This window comes from Heptranchias perlo, chromosome 18 (assembly GCF_035084215.1).
Source record: "Heptranchias perlo isolate sHepPer1 chromosome 18, sHepPer1.hap1, whole genome shotgun sequence".
Taxonomy (NCBI): Eukaryota; Metazoa; Chordata; class Chondrichthyes; order Hexanchiformes; family Hexanchidae; genus Heptranchias; species Heptranchias perlo.
In genome coordinates, this window is record NC_090342.1 from 14,053,057 (window position 1) to 14,075,147 (window position 22,091).

At 41.3% G+C, this 22,091-nt stretch overlaps 1 protein-coding gene across 4 annotated transcripts in view; it reads right to left on the reverse strand.

Moving 5' to 3' along the window:
- Window positions 1–15,619, reverse strand: part of ano6 (anoctamin 6) — a 158,268-nt gene extending 142,649 nt beyond the window's left edge. The window contains exons 1-2 of one of the 4 annotated variants that reach the window (XM_067999412.1): window positions 15,272–15,619; window positions 15,087–15,177 (exon numbers count right to left, since the gene is read on the reverse strand). In XM_067999412.1, the coding sequence (XP_067855513.1) occupies window positions 15,087–15,141 (55 nt within the window). In that variant the 5' untranslated portion in view covers window positions 15,142–15,177; window positions 15,272–15,619. Of the gene's footprint in view, window positions 1–15,086 lie in introns of all 4 variants that reach the window. The other 3 variants (XM_067999415.1, XM_067999416.1, XM_067999413.1) reach the window with 3 other exon arrangements.
- Window positions 15,620–22,091: the final 6,472 nt, after the last annotated feature.

Here is a 22,091-nt window from a genome sequence, read left to right on the forward strand (position 1 = left end):
TTTGATGCAGTACTGAGGGAGTGCTGCACATTGAAGAATCGGTCCTTCGGAAGAAACTTTAAACCAAGGCCTAGCTGCTTTTTCTTCTGTTCAGGTGGATGTTGAAGATCCCATGGCACTTTTTGAAGATGATCAGGGAGTTCTCCTGGTGTCCTAGCCAAAATTCCTCCCATACACACCACCAAAAATAAAGTTAACTGGTCATCTCATTGCTGCTTATAGGATTTTGCTGTTCACAAGGTGACTGCTGTGTTTGACTACATAACAACAGTGCCTGCATTTCAAAAAGTAATTCATTGCATTTTTGGTGCTTTGATATGTTTCTAAGAGATTAATTGGGCACTATATTAATGCAAGACCTTTTTTCTTCTTGCTTTCCCACCCAGCTCCACTGCTAGTGTAAACAAACTATATCCTGTTAGCATTTACTTATGAATTAAAAGAGAAGCTAACTCTATAATGAATACTGTCAATAATAATTAGTAACCCAACTATCACCTTGATGTGCTTAATTTCATTCTAAAATCAAAATGTAAAATATTTAGATTTACTGTGCTCCTCTACAAAGGCCAGTGAGAAATAAGAAAATGGAGAGATTAAATGGACACAATGTAAACGGTGACCATGAAGTTATGAAATTTGGTTATAAAGATTTGAAAAATATTCAACCTTTTGGAGATTCCATGCTCACAAGCTAACTCTATAGCCAACTATTCCTCTTTAACCATAAACTCCCTTATAAAAAGGATTAAGCAACACAGCATGAACTGCTTTAAGTATTTGTCTATTCCTCTGTCTGTTACTCTCTACGGGGAGAAAATTCTAATACTTAATCCTGTTTGAGGTTTACCTCATTTATACTTTTGTTGTTCAATTAATTGATCATAATTAAATCCAAGTAAGATGCTAGAATCTAAATTATGGGTGTGTTTTTGTTTTGCATTTTAAGGACCTGGATTGTGTTCCCCCTCAATCTTCTTTCCTTCATTGAAAACAATTTCAAATCTGCGTGTCTCTCATAATATACACAGATTACAAACTTGGACCATCTTACAGAAACTTTCAAGGATTGTCATGTTTGTGGGATCATGTAAATTATTTAAAAAATAAACGGAAGAAAAAGGCTTTCTGTGCATAATGGAATCATTCATCAGATGGGGGAACAATGGGTTTCGAAGCATTACAAAATTATAATCATTAAGTGCTTGAAAAACAGTATCAAAAACCTGATGTTGTTTGAATGCATCTGACAATTATGGATTCTGATGAATGATTCCAGCTGAGACGAGATAGGAGGAACTATCTTTAGTTGAAAGATATATTTCGTTTCTCTACACCCCACTTATTGAAAAATAAACAGATCTCCAGCGTACAATAAATAATCCCAGTAACGACAACCAGTTATCTTAATTCTCCCACTGGAGAAAGGCAGCGATTATCCCAAAATATTTTCCAGTAACAATTCACTAAATTCTGTGATGTATAAACTCTTCTCTGTTGCTGCAAGGCAGAGGTACTTTTTGTAGTTTTATCAGTTTATACAGCATGATGAATGTGATTTTGTTAAAATATCTATTTGAGGTAATATTTTTTTAAATTGACCCCTTTTATTCTTCTCCCACCTCCTTCAGGTCCATCCAAACAATGGTGGTTGGGCTGACTATTCACAGGTCTCTGGCTACACTGCTCTTCAATCAGTCGGAAGAATGGTTTAAATGTTGGCTGATATGAATCTCAAACGTACTAATAAAGCTAAATAACTCTAAACTGATTATTTTATTTTAAATTTTGTTGCATATATTATCGTTCAGTTAGAATTTTTTAAAAAAAATTCGTTCATGGGATGTGGGCATCGCTGGCGAGGCCAGCATTTATTGCCCATCCCTAATTGCCCTTGAGAAGGTGGTGGTGAGCCGCCTTCTTGAACCGCTGCAGTCCATATGGTGACGGTTCTCCCACAGTGCTGTTAGGGAGGGAGTTCCAGGATTTTGACGCAGTGACGATGAAAGAACGGCGGTATATTTCCAAGTCGGGATGGTGTGTGACTTGGAGCGGAACGTGCAGGTGGTGTTGTTCCCATGTGCCTGCTGTTCTTGTCCTTCTAGGTGGTAGAGGTCGTGGGTTTGGGAGGTGCTGTCGAAGAAGCATTGGCGAGTTGCTGCAGTGCATCCTGTGGATGGTATACACTGCAGCCACTGTGCGCCGGTGGAGAAGGGAGTGAATGTTTAGGGTGGTGGATGGGGTGCCAATCAAACGGGCTACTTTGTCCTGGATGGTGGAGAGCTTCTTGAGTGTTGTTGGAGCTGCACTCATCCAAGCAAGTGGAGAGTATTCCATCACACTCCTGACTTGTGCTTTGTCGATGGTGGAAAGGCTTTGGGGAGTCAGGAGGTTAGTCACTCGCCACAGAATACCCAGCCTCTGACCTGCTCTTGTAGCCACAGTATTTATATGGCTAGTCCAGTTAAGTTTCTGGTCAATGGTGACCCCCAGGATGTTGATGGTGGGGGATTCGGCGCTGGTAATGCCGTTGAATGTCAAGGGGAGGTGGTTAGACTCTCTCTTGTTGGAGACAGTCATTGCCTGGCACTTATCTGGCGTGAATGTTACTTGCCACTTATGAGCCCAAGCCTGGACGTTGTCCAGGTCTTGCTGCATGCGGGCTCGGACTGCTTCATTATTTGTGGGGTTGTATAATGCCTCAAGCTGTTTCACATTCGGAGAGAAAGGACGCCAAGTGACCAGAAGCACGATCAAAAGATAGGTATTGAGGAGGCCTAGGTTTTGAGGCTTTTTAAGGTGAGGAGAGAAGCAGCAAGGCTGAGAGGTTTACGGACTGAGCTCCAGAAAGCAGCTGAAGGCTATGCACTGATGGAGGATCAGCAGTCGGGAGGGGATACAAGATGGCTTCAATCGGATGACCCAAATTCACAGGGTGGGGCCTAAGGGTCGGAGGGAATGTTAAAAAAAAGGTGCTACATTAGACAATAACTTTAAATAATCAAAGACTGTGTGTCATAAATGGCCTTGGTAAATAAGGCAAATACACCAGATAATGATTAACGACTGAGAACAGAGTGGATATGTAAATAAGCTCCCATATTATCAAGCAGTTCACCTTTCATGTGTGCATAATCTTAGTATTCATTAGTTTCACTTGTGTAAATGCTAAGAATTTTCAGAATGTTAACCTCAGGCAAAAACGCTGGTTCAGCTAAACAGAAAAATATGGAGATAAGCTGTTACTTAGGCTTAGTGCTCGTTATTATTGGGGTAATTCCCCCTTGATATGAAATAGAATAGTCCAATATTCTCAAAAGAAACAAAGGAAATAAATTAACAAGAGCTACTGGGGTTGATTTTCAACTTGGAAGATGAAAATCGACTACTGTGATTTCAAATGACTCCAGGGCCAGCTGTGAAGTTGAATTTAAGAAAATCAGTAAATGATCATGAAAGCTACTGGATTGATGTAAAAACCCAACTGGTCCACTAATGTCCTTCAAAGAAGGGAAACTGCCACCCCTATGTGACTTCAGTCCCACACTATGTGGCTGACCCTTAATGCCTTCAGGGCAATGAGATATAAGCGATAAATATTACCTTAGCAGCACTGCCCATATTCCGGGAACAAATAAATAAAATCTGGATTTACTCCTTCTTAGCTTAAAATGTATCTTCTATTCTTCTGTCTCGTGCCCATAGGAAAAGCTCAGACTTGCCTTCTGTACCCCTCAGCCGTACCATTTTTTAATATCTCAATCATATCCCACCTCACTTCTCAGGGCTAAATTTTGAGTGGAAACATGATGATAGCACACTCAAAATTGGAGTGCAGAATTTACCACCCCACCATCGTTCTACCTGTAGCTTTTGGTTGGAGCTACAGATAGATGGCCAGGGGAGGCTATAATACAACACAAATTGGAGTCCTATGATACCAATAGGACTTCGATGCAATTTTCAAGTACCAATGGGCGAAGTCTGCACTGCAGACGCTGTGCCCTTAAAGGGACTGCTGGAAGCTGCTACAAATACGGGGCAGGTAGGTTTTTCAGCTTTTTATATTAACTCTACCGGCCCCCATTTTAATTTAACTTTGCCAGCTCGGCTTTGCAAAGGGGCCATTGAATTTCCTTGTCCTCCCTCCACCAGTTTGGAGCTGCTCTGAATCCGGGGGCAGCTCACAGTGAATACGGTAATGGAGCCCATCAAAATGGCTTGGGCCTCCAACTACTTTCAGCGGGCAGGTGGCAGGGAGGTCCTTATATCTTTGCAGCTCAACCTCATTCTTTGTGCACGTATATTCCTAACTGTACACAATACTCTAGTTGGAGTCTGATCAATACTCTACATAATGGTTCCTACAGAATTACTTCCCTAATTGAACTGTTTTTGTCAGTACTTGTCCATCAATCCTGTAATCCTTCTGTCTGTTCCTTGCCCTGAAGTGTGTTATGTTAAATTTATCCACATTAAACTGAACCTGGCAATTGTCTGGCCATTGCCCTAAATAATCTAGTTCCTCCTATAGCTTTTTCCTATCCTCCACCATGTTAAACCACACCTGCTGAATTCAGAAGCAACATTGTAAAATAAAAGATAAAGTAACAGTGTCTTTGATACTGTAGATTCCGCCTTATATTATGCTCCTTTTTGTTGAGTTCTCAGCTTTTAAATTTTTTCCCCACAGGTATTAATTTCATTTTATGTGTTAATGGGGTGGTAGTGGCCTGAAAATGGCGTTGGGACACAATGCCATGTTTACGAAGGCACTCCAGCTTTTTAGGACCCTGAGATGGGCCAGAGAGCCTGCCGGTTTCACGTGGGAGGACACTTATAATATGAAAACAGCAATTTTGAGGTAGAAATGGGCAATGTATTCTTTGCACATTTGCAACGGTGTTGAGTAGCCTAAACAGTAATCCTAAAAGGAATCACTAAACGTCACTCAGAAAATGGCTGAAGTGCCTTTTTAACATATAATTGTGCGGCCAGGTGATACAGGAGCGCCACTCCTGGACTCTCAAAAAAACTTTGGCTGCTGTTGTTCCATTCGAACCTACTCTCCCACCCCGACCCCACTTCTTCCCTCCCCCAAGGTTCCAATTGTCAGCCTGCATCGGAGCCGACCGATTTAAATCGGGAAAATTAGATTTGAAAAATCATAGTAGGTACAACACAGGAGACCATTCAGCCCATCATGAAAGCTATTCAATTAGTCCCATTTCCCTGCTTTTTGCCCAGAGCCCTGTAAATTTTTTCCCTTCAAGTATTTATTTAATTCCCTTTTGAAAGTTACTATTGAATCTGCTTCCACTGCCCTTTCAGGCAGTGCATTTCAAATCGCTGCGTAAAAAAATGTTTCCTCATGTCGCCTCTGGCTCGTTTGCCGATCACCTTAAATCTGTGTCCTCTGGTTACCGACCCTCCTGCCACCAGAAACAGTTTCTCCTTATTTACTCTATCAAAACCAGTCATGATCTTGAACACCTCTATCAAATCTCCCCATAACCTTCTCTGTTCTAAGGATAACAACCCCAGATTCTCCAGTCTCTCCACATAACTGAAGTTCTTTATTCCTGGCATCATTCTAATAAATCTCTTCTGCACCCTCTCTAAGACCTTGACATCCTTTCTGAAGTGTGGTGCCCAGAACTGAACACAATACTCCAGCTGAGGCCTAACCTGTGTTTTATAAAGGTTTAGCATAACTTCCTTGCTTTTGTACTCTATGCCTCTATTAATAAAGCCCAGGATCCCATATGCTTTTTCTAACAGCCTTCTCAACTTGTCCTGCCACTTTCAAAAATTTGTGCACCCCCAGGTCACTCTATTCCTGCACCCTCTTTAGAAATTGTACTATTTAGTTTATATTGCCTTTCCTCATTCTTCCTACCAAAATGCATTTCTTCACACTTCTCTGCGTTAAATTTCATCTGCCATGTGTCTGCCCATTTCAGCAGTCTGACTATGTCCTCCTGAAAGTCTGTTACCATCCTCCAAACTGTTTACTACATTTCCGAGTTTCATGTCATCTGCAAACTTTGAAGTTATATCCTCTATAGATCTATACCCAAGTCCAGGGCATTAATATATATCAAAAAGAGCAGTGGTCCTAATACTGACCCCTGGGGAACACCACTGCGTACTTCTCTCCAGTCTGAAAAACAACCTTTATTCTGATCTTCTGTTCCATTGAGGACAGGTGTCGTATCATAGAAAAATCTTTATTTAAAGGATACGATTTAAGTACTGCCTACCCTACTTCAGCACTTACATGGTCTCACCAGTGCTGAATGGCAGATGTATTGTCTCCAAAACAACATGTCACATTCCTTCATATGTAGCAAAGAACTGGCATGCAGCTCGGTTACTGTTGAGAAATACTTACTGTGCAGTACGTAATGCCATTTAATATAACCAGCACAGTCACCAACATCAATGAAATTTGTTCTACAAGTTTTGAAAATACTTCCTTAAAATGAAAATATTTTAAAATCCGAGACCATCTAGTAAGGACTAGAGATTTAAAAAAAAGTTAAAACTGCAAATTATAAAAATCTGAAATTAAAACTAAAAATGCTGGTAAGAGATTACAGATTTACTGAAAGGACTCCACCTAGGTTAACCAACGTCCTCCATACTTTCTTTGTTTTCCATTTTAACCCCTCCTTTCCTGAAACGGACAACTTGGGTATGGTTATCAGCAATATGGTGAAGAATCAATGGGCTAATTTATAATGGGAACAGTTGTTGTTGAGGCTGATCCTGTCCTGTTTGACATCCATCAATAGTACTTCCAGCATGGGTGAATGGATAGCCACTAACAGGGCTACTGGTTTATGGTGACAATGAATCAAATTCTGTTTTTATTACATGAGATTCTGGGATATTTATGGGTGTTTTGGGGAGCGCATTTAACAATTCCACGCGTTTTTCCATGAAAAATTTCAACCTTGGCAATCAAGAGTGGGAACACTAACTGCTTTTTAAAAGAAGTAAAACGTTCAGGCAATTTGTACTACCTGGCTGAGACTGACTATCTCAGCACAGTTACAGTTCAAATCTAGGATCTTCTTGATCTGCATGGCTCAGTGAATCAATTTGCCTTTACTGTGATACCATGTACCAGTATAGTCCATTTAAAAGAACAACCCGGCTCTGAAACATAGCAATTCCAAAACCATTTGGAAACATTCCAAACTCATTTGTAAACAGTATTAATAACTAGAATAGAAGATAACTTCTAGCCCTGAGTGACCTCCTCAGTTAGTATTACTGGAATTGTGGAACCTTTACAAAAGACCATGTTAACAATCAACAATAATTCAAACAATATGAGTGTTACCTGTGGAGAGGAAATAAGGGTCCTTAAAGGATGCAAGTCAGTTTCTGTATCAGTTCCGAATAAGGCCAAAGAGCCAAGAATTCGAAGTGACTTTGTGCTAGCCCTAATCTTGGTGCACCTCTGGTACAGTTCAGTAGTGTGTTGCATTTTTAGCTAGAGAGAAATCTTCTAATTCCACAATTGGGCTAGTCGTTATTTATCAATTTCAATGCATTCACCCAAGCATTAGCAGACACTGTTAAAGAAACTGGTGCTTTAAAATCCTGGGGCAGGGATGGGTTATTCGATAATATTTTTCACACAACACAGGGCTGTCACTAGAATCTGTGAGCTAAGGAATTCCCTCTCTACTGGTCCATCAGGCACTAACAATATTTTGATTCCAAGGAATTAAAAATGTTTTACTGTCCCCAAAGACTCTGAACTTTATTTATTTGTCACCCAAATTTTGTGAACTCACAAATATTAGCTGAAAAATCCTTAGGTCTGCAATGAGAATGCCATTCCTGTGAGGATAAGTGAATGTCTCCAACATGATAAGAGCAGAATATAATTGGAAAGAAAGTTTAAAAGAATACTTTGCCACCTGTTTGACACATGTAAACATAGAAAAAAGATAAATAATCTTGCAATATAATATTTTCAAGTATGTCAACACCCATTTTGTACCTGTATAGTGTGCTGTGGGCACTTTAAAAGGGTGAGGGAAATAGATACTGAGCAAGAGTTAGGAGAGGCGATACAAAGGCATTGTCAACATGATGGGTTTTAAGGAAGCTTTTGAAAGTGGGAGGAGACTTAGAAAAGCAGAGGGGTATGGAGTATCAAGTAATCTATACAAGTCCCATGGGGGTGATTTTAAACCCCAAGAACGGGTAGGTTGGGGGCGGGTGGGACTTGAAAATAGTTGTTTTTTGGGTCGCGACTGCAACCCAGCTTTATTTCCGGGTTTAACGTCGCCGCGGAAAAGTACAGGCTTCCCATTGGGAATGCCGAGTCCAAAAACTTTGCGGTCACGACATAAAAAAACCCAACTATTTTCAACTCCTTTCCGCCCCCAACCCACGCATTCTTGGGGTTAAAAATCGCCCCTGTCTCTGTATAACACTGTCATGAGCCATACCACAAGAAAGGCAATAGGAAGTAAAGACACTGAAGACAATAAGCCAAAGGTGTAAGTGTAGGCCAGGATGTGGTAAGACCAGAATATGCAGATAATGACAGTGGTCTCACTTGGACATCATGGTGACCAAGGACCTGGTGCTGAAGGAAAGAAATGAGGGCTTGATATCAGCTTCTCAATCGCTGATCAAAGGTTACAATACAAGAGAGAATACAGAAGGATAAACACTAAGGAAAGTGGATATTGATGGTTAGGAGGTGGAAGCAGTTGAATACCAGGCAATTGTATGCCCAATGAAGGAGGATGTCTGAAATGGTGAAAAAATACACTGCTGTAGCTGAAAATGTTCTTGACTGCCTATGCAAATGAATCTATCGGATGGGAACTGTATCATGGAATGTGAAAAGGAGAGTTTATGTATGAAGCTGTGTGCGCAGCTGACATTGTCAGATGGTGTTGAGAGGTTGACCCTGATGAAAGCACAGAAGCAGAGGCTCCCTTTGGGAAAGCACTGTGTAAGGAGGTTGGAAGTACAGAGTGATTGAAGTTCTGAGAAAGTATAGCCTGCATGCAATAACAAAGCATGAAAATATTGCATTAGGCAGGGCACGTGATATACAGTTTCAATCTGGTACCCTCCAAAGGACACCGAATTGCTCCCAGCTGGGGAAAAACCATAGCTCAATATTGGAATCCCCACAAAATTGCTGCTGCCTGTGCCCTTAGCATGCATGCACCTGCACTGGCAATGAGGGGGGGGGGGTGGGGGGGGGGGTAGGAGAGCTAGCCTAGCTGTGATCTAAGCCGCTCTTATTCATTTTAATGGGCTCCTTGCACATGGAAAGTGTTCACAGAGAATTAGACTTGTAGGCTGGTTGGCTGCAAGTCAAAAAAATGGATTTAACTGGCTGCTCCTAAAGGTTGCTGCTTGCCCTTAAATGAGAGTAGATAAGTGCTGCAGCTGGATGAAAGGAGAAGTGCGGAAGGCGTTTTAAAGAGTTGTGCAATGACAACCATGGATAAGACTTCAACGGAAAGGAAAAAAATGGGCAGGGTGTATAACAAGCCACAGATTCACTACTGCCAGTTGTCCACCACCATTAATAATGATTCCTTGGAGGTTCTGCTGTAGAAGGTTTAATGTTGGATGGTTGCCCACTTTGGAGAAAAAGGTCACCTTCCCTCCATTCCCCCAGCCCCTTGAAAGAAGAGGTTCTAGCTGCTTGGGAGGAGATTATATGGCAAGTCAATCGAATCTCCCAGGTCCAGCATGTCACTGCAAGTGTAGGCACCTGAGCATACATTCATATTGTTCCTTCACACAAGCATGACCCAATTGTAACTGTCTATTAGCTGCAGCCTCAGGGAGATTATCTGGCAAGCTAGCTCACAACATTGTTTTTTTTTCAGCACTCCATCATTACAAAAAAAAACTGTCTGCAGGTTGCCAGTCATGGCCAATAGTTCCATGTACAGAGCTCTTGACAGATGAACTACAAAAGAGATATGCCCTGAAAACCACTATGGGAATTCAAGGCAATAGTCAGGGCCAAGGAGGAAAGTGGGAGGGTCGTTTTGTTTGTTCTGCCAGTTGCTAACATCTTAATAAATACACTATGCTTACAGTCCAAGGCCGCCCACAACCATTGGGAGAGAACCAGGACAGGAAGTGGGCCAGCAATACCAAAGCAGCTCTTTGCCTTTGTGGAGATGGCACTCACTATGTGGACAGGAAAGTAGAGGGGAGGTCAGCACTTAGCCTAGCACATCCCCACATTCCTTTGCACCTCCCTCTTGCCCCAGATCTGCCTTAAAATCAGTGGGGATGGGGTGAGAGGCATAAAGCATCCACAAAATCAATGGAGATGTTTAAAAGTGAGAAAGGGATTTGCTAGGGAAATAAGGAATATGAAGAAAGGCTGTAGAATTGGGTTTGAAAAGATAAAGAGCCATCGAGGCTAAGAAAATAGTACAGCAGGCTTGATGCGCCAAATGGCCTACGCCTGTTTATCTTCTGCATAGCAATAGTTAAAAAAGCTATAGATTATATAATACAAAAGAATGTTTTGAAAGGGAGTAATTTAATCCACTGGTTTACGACATCTTCAAAACTGCTTGATTACTGTTTTCTAATTCACTAGGCATCTATTACCTGAGATATTTGTTCCCTCATAGAATACAAAGTCACTGCATTGGCAGTTTCTCAAGCAAATACATTTCTGTTTACTTTCTACTACAAGTGTAAGAAACAGAGGCACTAGAAACAAATTAATGAACAGGCTACAAAACTCTATTTTTGTTTCTAATTTTGAAGTGTTTGTAGTTTGAGAAGTTCCATCAATAATTGTCAATAACCATCAAATTAATTGCCCTGTGATTTTTAAGGTTACAAGATGATCTAACCTGTTCCTATCAGACCTTTCCAACTTGGTTATGGGTGGGACTTTAAATTGCTTTGACTGGCATTTGTCATTAAAAACTAATCAACTCACAGTAGAGCTGATTAGAGCTATAATTTTCTGTTATGTGGTCACAATTGCTTTGGTTGGAATGCAGGGAATCATCCTCCTTGCAGCCTCCTGCTTCAGCTGGTGTGGTCATGGATGTCTTTTCCCATCCTTTTATTTACAATAAGGGGTCTTTACCCTTTGTAAGTCAAACTCCAGTCAAGTAAATCTCAATTTTAATAGAGCGTTTTAAAAATCTTGACATCTAATGTCTTTATACCCTAATGTTCAAAAGTTAAATTATGAATCTAAGCTACAGGAATAGCTCTGAACCAAATTTCAAATCCAAATCAATTTTAATTAGGTCAATTAATTTGTATATATCTAAATATTGATACTAATGGGATGGATCTGCTACTTGAAGATAGTCTGAAAAAAAGAACATGTGTGGGACCACTTCTCCACTTGTATCTAGTATGTTCATTCACAAAACAATATTAGTGGCACCAATTTTGAAGGGCTTTGTTTTATTTTAAAATAAAAAGTGTCTTTAATCATAGATCAGTTCACTGAGTTAAACTGCTAAGGGCACCACTGATTTAAACAACAGGGGTTTCCTGTAATCTGAATAAGGTAACTATCTGTCCATTGTGAATGTTAGGTTATATCGTTGCTGACAGACCCGTTTGATTTAATAAGGGAAGTTACACTGATGCTGAATGTGGTATGAGAAGGTGGAACCCACTGAATTCACCTTGCCAGTGTATTTTACAAAACACATATTTCTTCAAAAGATCTTATGAAGGGCAATTAAACCACAATGGACTTTTCTTGATGTACCTATGATGATTGATTGCATTGTAGCCAAACATTTGTACTTTCTGTGAGTCTCCCACTCGAGTGACTGGAAAAACTATTTCCCTGCTCATTTGCATGGCCTTAAAATTTGAAGTTCTGAGCTGGGGATTTGAATTATTGGTCTTCTGAATTAAACTGAGCTTGTTCAAAAACGTTCTCATAGTGCTTAATTTCATTTCCGCGAGTGAAGAATTTTCAGTGAAAATCTACCTTGGCTGCTGCTGTTATATTTTTATGTCAGCGCAATGTTTTAGTGTAAAGTCAGTCCAAGTATAACTTGAGTCAGATTGGTGATCCCAAACCCATTTAAACAAAGAGAACCCCTTTAGGTAGATAGTTTGACATCTCTTCTGTTCTGCACTAGCTGCAATATAACCTCAGGCTGCCTGAGTTTGAGGCAAAGCACCTTGCTGGAGGACTGCAATGTGTCATGAAGAGTTACATAAACAAAACCCAACACAGGAGAGAGGTCTTTTCCTTCAAAGAGTTTATTGATTTTTACTGCAAACTGTTACTTTTATCCACTCCACTATCTAAGTTTGTTGTACAACGAACGTTCCTGCATGTGCATGTGTGAAATCACACTGATGCCAATGATATATGCAGGCCCAGGAAGTCAGCTTTCAGGCTGCAACAAAATCACCTAAAGACAGGGACAGGATAACCCAGGTCTATCCAAATGCTGTGTACCCAAATATGTTAACCTATTTGATCTAATTCTTCAAGTATAACAAACCTGCCATCTTCTTATTACAGCATCTACTTGTGTTTTTCAAATGAGCCCTGGTTTCAAGCAGTCTTCCTTGCAATCCTTTTCAGCTATCGATCATCCTCTGTGAAAATCTTCATCTACAAAACCCCTCCACTGCATCAGCCTGCCAAATGCACCTCCACTCCAGTTCTCTGAAGGGGGAAGGCCAGTCAGTGGCAATCTCTTCAGCAGGCTCAAACCTACTTCTGTAACTCCCTCCCCAAATCCCTCCGCCTACCTTTAAAAGCATCCTCAAAACCCAATATTTTAACCTCCTGCAAAGGCTCAAGTGCTCATTCTTTTTTCCCTCTGCAAAGCACTTTTGGAACTTTTCTTAAATTAAAGGCACTACATAATTCGAAGTGGTTGTTGTAGTGAAAAAAAACCTCTGGCCTGTCCTACATTTGCTTTTTACAACCCTGAACCTCTGCCCTCTTGTCCTGTTTACTTAATGCATCTGAAAGTCTGGTTTTGAATTTACTTTCTCTGTCCTTTTAACTAGGAACATAGGAACAGGAGTAGGCCATTCAGCCCCTCGTGCCTGCTCCGCCATTTGATAAGATCATGCCTGATCTGTGATCTAGCTCCATATACCTGCCTTTGGCCCATATCCCTTAATACCTTTGGTTGCCAAAAAGCTATCCATCTCACATTTAAATTTAGCAATTGAGCTAGTATCAATTGCCATTTGCGGAAGAGAGTTCCAAACTTCTACCATCCTTTGTGTGTAGAAATGTTTTCTAATCTCGCTCCTGAAAGGTCTGGCTCTAATTTTTAGACTGTGTCCCCTACTCCTAAAATCCGATACCAGTGGAAATAGTTTCTCACTATCCACCCAATCTGTTCCCCTTAATATCTTATAAACTTCGATCAGATCACCCCTTAACCTTCGAAACTCGAGAGAATACAACCCCAATTTGTGTAATCTCTCCTCGTAACTTAACCCTTGAAGTCCGGGTATCTTTCTAGTAAACCTACGCTGCACTCCCTCCAAGGCCAATATGTCCTTCCGAAGGTACGGTGCCCAGAACTGCTCACAGTACTCCAGGTGTGGTCTAACCAGGGTTTTGTATAGCTATTTTATATACTTCTATGAAGTCTCTTCTGAGGCTGAAGAGCCCTACCTTTACTGGAGGTTCCTCACAGCTAAGCCCTTTAACACCAACCTAATGACATTCAGCTTAAGATGTTACCTGAAAAAGAGTTTGGGTAGAGTTTCCGCTTTGGGCGCAATCGACAAATTGGGCACAAATTGCAATGGTTCGGTTACAGTTCAAGTTTCTGTTAAAATGCATAATTACAAACGTAAACTCTTCCATGAACCAGCGCAATCGGTCAGCGTCATAGAACCTAATTGTTTATTTTTTTTCCTTTGCATTAAGAAATATTAATTGACATATTTAAGATGGTAACCTGGTGCAGTTTTATTGATACAGCTGATTTATCACAAAAAGATAAGCATTTTTAATAAGTGTCTAGTCCTCCACTTGTGAGTGACCAGATTTAAAATCATTGAAAATGATTTAAAAAAACTATACTGAACCATTTACTAGTTTCGTTGGTGTACATTAGTCAGTTTTAGTAAATTAAATATTTTTTAAATGTAAAAATGTTTAAAATGTGCCTACTAGTGCCTGCGCACCTAGGAAAATTAGCTTAATTTAAAGACCCTCCTCCAACGGCCGCAAACAGCGGAAACTCACCATCCTCATTATTTCAATCTGGGGGCATGGCCAGTTTTATGGGCAGGGCCGGCTTCTGCTGCGATGCTTTTTGAACCAGCGTTAAAGATTGCAGAAACTCAATTAACGCCTGACCTAACTTACGCGTGATTTTCCACGATTTTTTGCACTGGTTTGGGCGGATTGTGTTGATAAAACCAGTGTGATCTAGCGGAAACTCTACCCCGATGCCCAATAGAGTGATATGGAGATGCCGGTTGATGGACTGGGGTTGACAATTGTAAACAATTTTACAACACCAAGTTATAGTCCAGCAATTTTATTTTAAATTCACAAGCTTTCGGAGGCTTCCTCCTTCCTCAGGTGAACGATGTGGAAATGTCCCAATAGAGTGGACATGGCTTAATTTTAATTTTTCCAACTATTTTAAAATTCCAAACCTGTAGATTTAACCAGAAACAATTGCTCAACAAAGGTGGGGACTTACATTGCGGGGTGAATCAGAGCCATGCATGAAGTAACTCTAGTTTCTCCCATCAACTTGGTTTATCACTCACTCCACCCACTTCTTTGCCAAGTCAAAGTTTTAATGTTTTACCATGAATTATAATAAGGCTGCCATTAATTTGGCCAGCCTGAGAATACCAAAATGTAACAAAGCAACACCGTACATAAAGTTAAATAAAGTGGGGATCTCGATCCTTTTAACATCAACGTAGCTGTAGATCTCAACAGGAGAAAGATGAGTGAGTACAAGCGGAAACTGGACATGCTTTAAATGTTCGAATCCTTTTTAACAGAAGTGGCCCCAGTAAAGGCTTTCGCGAAAATTTAACCAGCCAACATTTCCTTCAATATATATTTGATGACTCACCATCAGGAAATTCTTCCATTTCCAACTGTTCTTCGTCCGAATCCACATCACTCATCTTGAAAACTTTGGTCTTTTTTTATTAAATATATATCTTTAAAAAAGGACGTTTGTGTCACTAAAAATAGAATCAAAAATCACCCCCCCCACTTTATAAAAAAGCGAACTAGTGAAAAGCGGCAGAAAACCTTTGGTCTCCAGGTAGCAACAAGAGTCCGGACTCCAAATAAAAATGTAAATGATCCTTTTTTTTTTCTGGAGAATCCGTCACGTTGCAGGAACTGAGCGCTGGAACAGAAACAATGTAGAACCGCTCAACTCAAAACCCCACCCTTCTCCTGCTCGCCCGTCTCCAGCAGGAATTTCAGGACACCAGGCTCCTATCAACAAACTTTAAAGTTTGAGGGAATCGGTAGAAACTGTTCGCAGTATCTCTCCAGCAGCAGCAGCAGCGCTGAGGGTGTGTTTTGTGCCGCCCTCTTGCATTGTTTCCGCCCATCTACTGCAAAAAAAAAACAGTTGGAGGAGTGTCAGAGCTAACCCTTGGGGGACATCCTAACCTTTGAGAATAGCCTTGAAACCGTCGGCTGATAGACTTCTGTTTCTCCACAAAGTATTATCAGCTTTCTTACTGTTTCTGTTTTCAGATTTTCCAGCATGTTTGTTTACATGCAATGCAAAGCTGTCTTTTGTATCGTAAAACTGACAAAACTGGGGTCATTCACAGATAAGGAATGTGGAGAAAGACAGTAATTAACTCTTAGCGAATCACATTGGAACTGTGGGCTAATTTTGCTGCAGAGATTCACAGCAAACTCCAGCTGTGTGCCTTTCACATTATAAGTGAAACAACAAGGCATAAGGGAAGAATCTGTAATAACAGTGCAAGTATGGCAGAGGATGTCATAAATTTATAACACAGGTCTGAACCTGCAGGAAAAGCGTGTTCAAGGAGAAAATGAGTTCTGTTCATTTTTTTAAAGTATTCGCCCCTTAGTATACTCCTAATGTACGATGCATTGTTTATGCCTTTTTCATACCATATAAAATACATTCCTGAGAAACCACAAATTTAGTTCACTTCCCAAAAATAGTGTTATCGAATGGGTCATGTTCTATCAAAAGAAAACATGAGCATTGAGCTTTGGTGAGTCTGCCTGACACCAGTTAATCCAGCCCTACAACCCCTATAACAGGCGACTGATGCGTTACCGCCCGTTTTGCTTCCACGGGCCATTTCCAATTTCAGCCCCATAGTCTTTGATTCTGTCATTGGGATAAGAGAGCTGATTTTAGCAAAGTAAATGCGGGGTGCCCTAGCACACAGGCAGTGCTCTCCTGCAATTGCAACTACAAAAGCATCAGATGCAAAAATATCTTAAGAGCAGGTTAGCAGTCTGCTTTCTTTGCCACAGTTGGTGCATAGCTGTATATGAGGAGAAGATCAAGGTGAAGGATGTTGGTGTTGGGGAATGGAATGCTTTCCATTTCCAGTATCCAGTGTAAGCATGAAGTACATTTAAATGTAGAGTAAAGCTCCTTCCATTCTACAGCAATAATATACCTCCGCTTCAACCTCAGGAGAGTGTCCCCTGCATATGATCTCTGGGTTATATAGTCATAAGTCTATCTTTATTTGTCTCCAATGCTCTCAGACTGGCCAATATGTCTTATGATCAGCTGGGATGGCAAAGTGGTAAATATCTTAATCTCTGGTCTCATTTAAGGCTCATCAATTTTGACCCTTAAAACATTCCTATTATAGTCATAATGTTAACTATGCTGACATTTTACATTGGTTTTCCTCTATGTCTTGGATCTCAGTTTACTGACCCCATGTTTGCCTGACATGCTGAAGTAAAATTGCTTTCACATTTGCTTCCCTAGTTTAAATCTAATGTCAATGGACACTTGTGCAAAAGCCATATCTTCTGTTTTGTTCATATTGGTACCTGGAGTAGTTCCAATATGCCTGCTATGGGTGGGTACTTGTCTATGTCTCCTGTTGCTGAAACTCTCAGACTTTTCAAATCCAATTTCACAAATCACAGCACTCCAGCTCTGGTTGCCTGCAAACAAGTGAGATCAAAAGCTCCCTCTAGTGTTAGAGTGTAAACAATTTTACAACACCAAGTTATAGTCCAACGATTTTATTTTTAATCCCACAAGCTTTCGGGGGCTTTCCCCTTCCTCAGGCAGTGTGCACCATCCACAGGATGCACTGCAGCAACTCGCCAAGGCTTCTTCGACAGCACCTCCCAAACCCGCGACCTCTACCACCTAGAAGGACAAGGGCAGGAGGCGCATGGGAACAACACCACCTGCACGTTCCCCTCCAAGTCACACACCATCCCGACTTGGAAATATATCGTCGTTCCTTCATTGTCGCTGGGTCAAAATCCTGGAACTCCCTTCCTAACAGCATTGTGGGAGAACCGTCACCACACGGACTGCAGCGGTTCAAGAAGGCGGCTCACCACCACCTTCTCGAGGGCAATTAGGGATGGGCAATAAATGCCGGCCTTGCCAGCGACGCCCACATCCCGTGAACGAATAAAAAAAAAATATCCCTTAGAATCCAAAAAAACTATCGATCTCAGTCTTGAATATACTCAACGACTAAGCATCCACAGCCCTTTGGGGTAGAGAATTCCAAATATTCTCGACCCTCTGAGTGAAGCAATTCCTTCTCGGATCAGTCCGAAATGTCCGACCCCTTATCCTGAGACTATGTCCCCTAGTTCTAGACTCTCCAGCCAGGGGAAACATCCTCTCAGCATCTACCCTGTCAAGCCGTCTTAGAATCTTATATATTTCAATGAGATCACCTCTCATTCTTCTAAACTCCAGAGAGCATAGGCCCATTCTACTCAATCTTTTCTCATAGGACAACCCCCTCATCCCAGGAATCAATCTGGTGAACCTTTGTTGTACCGTCTATAAGGCAAGTATATCCTTCCTTAGGTAAGGAGACCAAAACTGCACAAAGTACTCCAGGTGTGGTCTCACCAAAGCCCTGTACAATTGCAGCAAGACTTCCTTACTCTTGTACTCCAATCCCCTTGCAATAAAGGCCAACATACCATTTGCCTTCCTGATTGTTCGCTGTACCTGCACGTTAATTTTCTGTGTTTCGTGTACAAGGACACCCAAATCCCTCTGAACACCAACATTTAATAGTTTCTCACCATTTAAAAATTATTCTGTTTTTCTATTCTTCCTACCAAAGTGAATAACCTCACATTTCCCCAAATTATATTCCATCTGCCACCATCTTGCCCACTCACTTAATCTGTCGATATCCTTTTGCAGACTATTTGCGTCCTCCTCACAGCTTACTTTCCCACCTAGCTTTGTATTGTCAGCAAACTTGAATACATTACACTTGGTCCCTTCATCTAGGTCATTAATATAGATTGTAAATAGTTGAGGCCCAAGTGCCAATCCCTGCGGCACCCTACTAATTACAACCTGCCAACCCGAAAATGACCCGTTTATTCTTACTGTCTGTTTTCTGTCCATTAACCAATCCTCAATCCATGCTAACATATTACCCTCAATCCCATGAGCCCTAATCTTGTGTAATAACCTTTTATGTGATGCCTTATCGAATGCCTTTTGAAAATCGAAATATACTACATCCATTGGCTCTCCTTTATCTACCCTGCTGGTTACATCCTCAAAAAACTCTAAAGATTTGTCAAACAGGATTTCCCTTTCATAAAACCGTGTTGAGTCTGCCTAATCATATTACGATTTTCTAAGTGCTCTGTTACTATGTCCTTAATAATAGATTCTAGTATTTTCCCTACTACTGACAATAGGGCAATAATAGTAGGGGACTTCAACTACCCTAACATCGATGTGGAGATGCCGGTGATGGACTGGGGTGGACAAATGTAAGGAGTCTTACAACACCAGGTTATAGTCCAACAGCTTTATTGGAACCACTCACCTGACGAAGGAGGAAAGCTCCGAAAGCTTGTGATTCCAATAAAGCTGTTGGACTATAACCTGGTGTTGTAAGACTCCTTACATTTACCCTAACATCAACTGGGATTCAAACAGTGTGAGGGTGCACAGAAGGTGCAAAATTCTTGATCGGTGTGCAGGAGGACTTTTTTAGCCAGTACCTGACAAGCCCAACAAGAGGGGTTGCAATTCCAGATTTAGTCCTGAGAAATGAAGATGGGCAAGTGGGCGAAGTGACAGTGGGTGACCATATTGGGAATAGTGACCACAATTCAGTTAGTTTTAGCATTATTATGGAAAAGGACAGAGTTAAATCAGGGGTAAACATTTTAAATTGGGGGAAGGCAAATTTTACAGAACTAAGAGGTGATTTGGCAGAAGTGGACTGGACACAACTACTTGAGGGGAAATCAGTGGCAAGCCAGTGGGAGGATCTAAAAAGTGAAATTCTACGGGTACAATGCAGACACGTCCCCTCAAAGAAAAAGCCCCCTGGTTGTCTAGAAGTATACGGGGCAAGATAAAGCAGAAAAAGAAAGCTTATGACTGTCACAGAAAACTAAATACTTCTCAAGGGCAATTAGGGATGGGCAATAAATGCTGGCCTTGCCAGCGACGCCCACATCCCATGAACGAATAAAAAAAAGGAAAGCCTAGAGGAGTATAAAAAGTACAGGGATGACGTAAAAAAGGAAATAAGGAAAGCAAAGAGAGGGCATGAAAAAATATTAGCTAGTAAGATTAAAGAAAACCCAAAGATGTTTTATCAGTACATTAAGAACAAAAGGATAGCTAAGGAAAAGGTGGGACCTATCAGGGATGATAAGGGTAACTTGTGTGTAGATGCAGAGGATGTGGGTAGGGTTTTAAATGAATATTTTATCACCGTATTCACAAAGGAAAGGGATGATCTGGATGTAGTAGTTAAAGAGGAGAGGTGTGAAACATTACGAGAGAGGAAGTACTAGAGGGACTGGAATCCTTGAAAGTTGATAAGTCACCAGGGCTGCATGGGTTGTTTTTAAGGCTATTGAAGGAAGCCAGGGAGGAAATAACGGATGTTCTGAGGATCATTTTCCAATCCTCACTGGATACAGGTAAGGTACCAGAGGAATGGAAGACTGCAAACGTAGTACCATTGTTTAAAAAGGGAACGAGGGAAAGGCCGAACAATTATAGGCCGGTCAGTCTTACCTCGGTGGTGGGCAAACTTAGAATCAATACTAAGAGATAGGATAAACTGTCACTTGGAAAGGCATGGTTTAATCAGGGATAGTCAGCATGGATTTGTTCAGGGAAGGTCATGCTTACATATCTGATTGAATTCTTTGAGGAAGTGACAAGGAGGATTGATGAGGGTAGTGCAGTGGATGTTGTCTACATGGATTTTAGTAAGGCATTTGACAAGGTCCCACATGGCAGACTGGTCAGAAAGGTAAAAGCCCATGGGATACAGGGAAATGTGGTGAATTGGATCCAAAATTGGCTCAGTAACAGGAAACAAAGGATAAAAGTCGATGGATGTCTTTGCAAATGGAAATCCATTTCCAGTGGTGTGCCACAGGACTCAGTGTTGGGTCTCTTGCTGTTTGTGGTATTTATTAATGATTTGGACTTGAATGTAGGGGGCATGATTGGCAAGTTTGCAGACGACACAAAAATTGGCCGTGTAGTTGATAGTGAGGAGGATAGCTGTAGACTCCAAGAAGATATCAATGGGTTGGTGGAGTGGGCAGAAAAGTGGCAAATGGAGTTCAACCCGGAGAAGTGTGAGGTAATGCACTTAGGGAGGGCAAACAGTAAAAGGGAATACGCTGTAAACGGGAATGTATTGAGAGGGGTAGAGGAAGTGAGAGACCTTGGCTTGCATGTGCACAGGTCTCTGAAGATGGCAGTACAGGTAGATAAGGTTGTGAAGAAGGCATACGGAATGCTCTCCGCTATTAGCAGAGGTATAGAATACAAAAGCAGGGATGTAATGATGGAACTATATAAAACACTGGTAAGGCCACAGCTGGAGTATTTTACGCAGTTCTGGTCACCACATCACAGGAAGGATGTAATTGCTCTGGAGAGAGTGTAGAGAAGATTTACAAGAATGTTACCAGGGCTTGAAAATTGCAGCTATGAAGAGAGATTGGATAGGCTGGTGTTGTTTTCCTTGGAGCAGAGGAGGCTGAGGGGTGACTTGATTGAGGTGTACAAAATTATGAGGGGCTGAGATAGAGTAGACAGGAAGTACCTGTTTCCCCTAGCGAAGAGTTCAAGAACTAGAGGACATAGATTTAAGCTAATTGGCGGAAGGATTAGAGGGGCCATGAGGAAAAACTTTTCTACCCAGAGGGTGGTGGGTGTAAAAAATTTGCTGCCTGAATTGGTGGTAGAGGCAGGGACCCTCAACTCTTTTAAAAAGTACCTGGACCTGCACCTAAAGTGCTGTAAGCTGCAGAGCTACGGACCGGATGCTGGAAGGTGGGATTAGAATGAACACCTGGTTGTTCTTCGAGCCGGCACGGACACAATGGGCCGAATGGCCCCCTTCTGTGCTGTATCTTTTCTGTGGTTCTATGGTTCTATACTGATGTCAGGCCAGCTGGCCTGTAGTTCCCTGTTTTCTCTCTTCCTCCTTTCTTGATTAGCAGGGTTACATTTGCTACCTTGCAATCCACAAGGACTGTTCTAGAATCCAGGGAATTCTGGAAGATCAAAACCAATGCATCCACTATCTCAGCAGCCACCTCTTTTAAAATCCTAGGATGTAGGCCATCAGGTCCAGGGGATTTGTCGGCTTTTAGTCCCTTAATTTTTCTAAAACTTTTTCTTTACTTATCTTAATTACTTTAAGTTCCTCCATCTCATTAGACCCTTGGTTCCTCACTATTTCCGGTATGTGTTATGCGTCTTCTACAATGAAGACATATAAAAAATATTTGTTTAACATCTCTGCCATTTCCTTATTCCCCATTATAATTTCTCCTATCTCTGTCTCTAAGGGACCCACATTTACTTTCGCTAATCTCTTCCTTTTTATATACT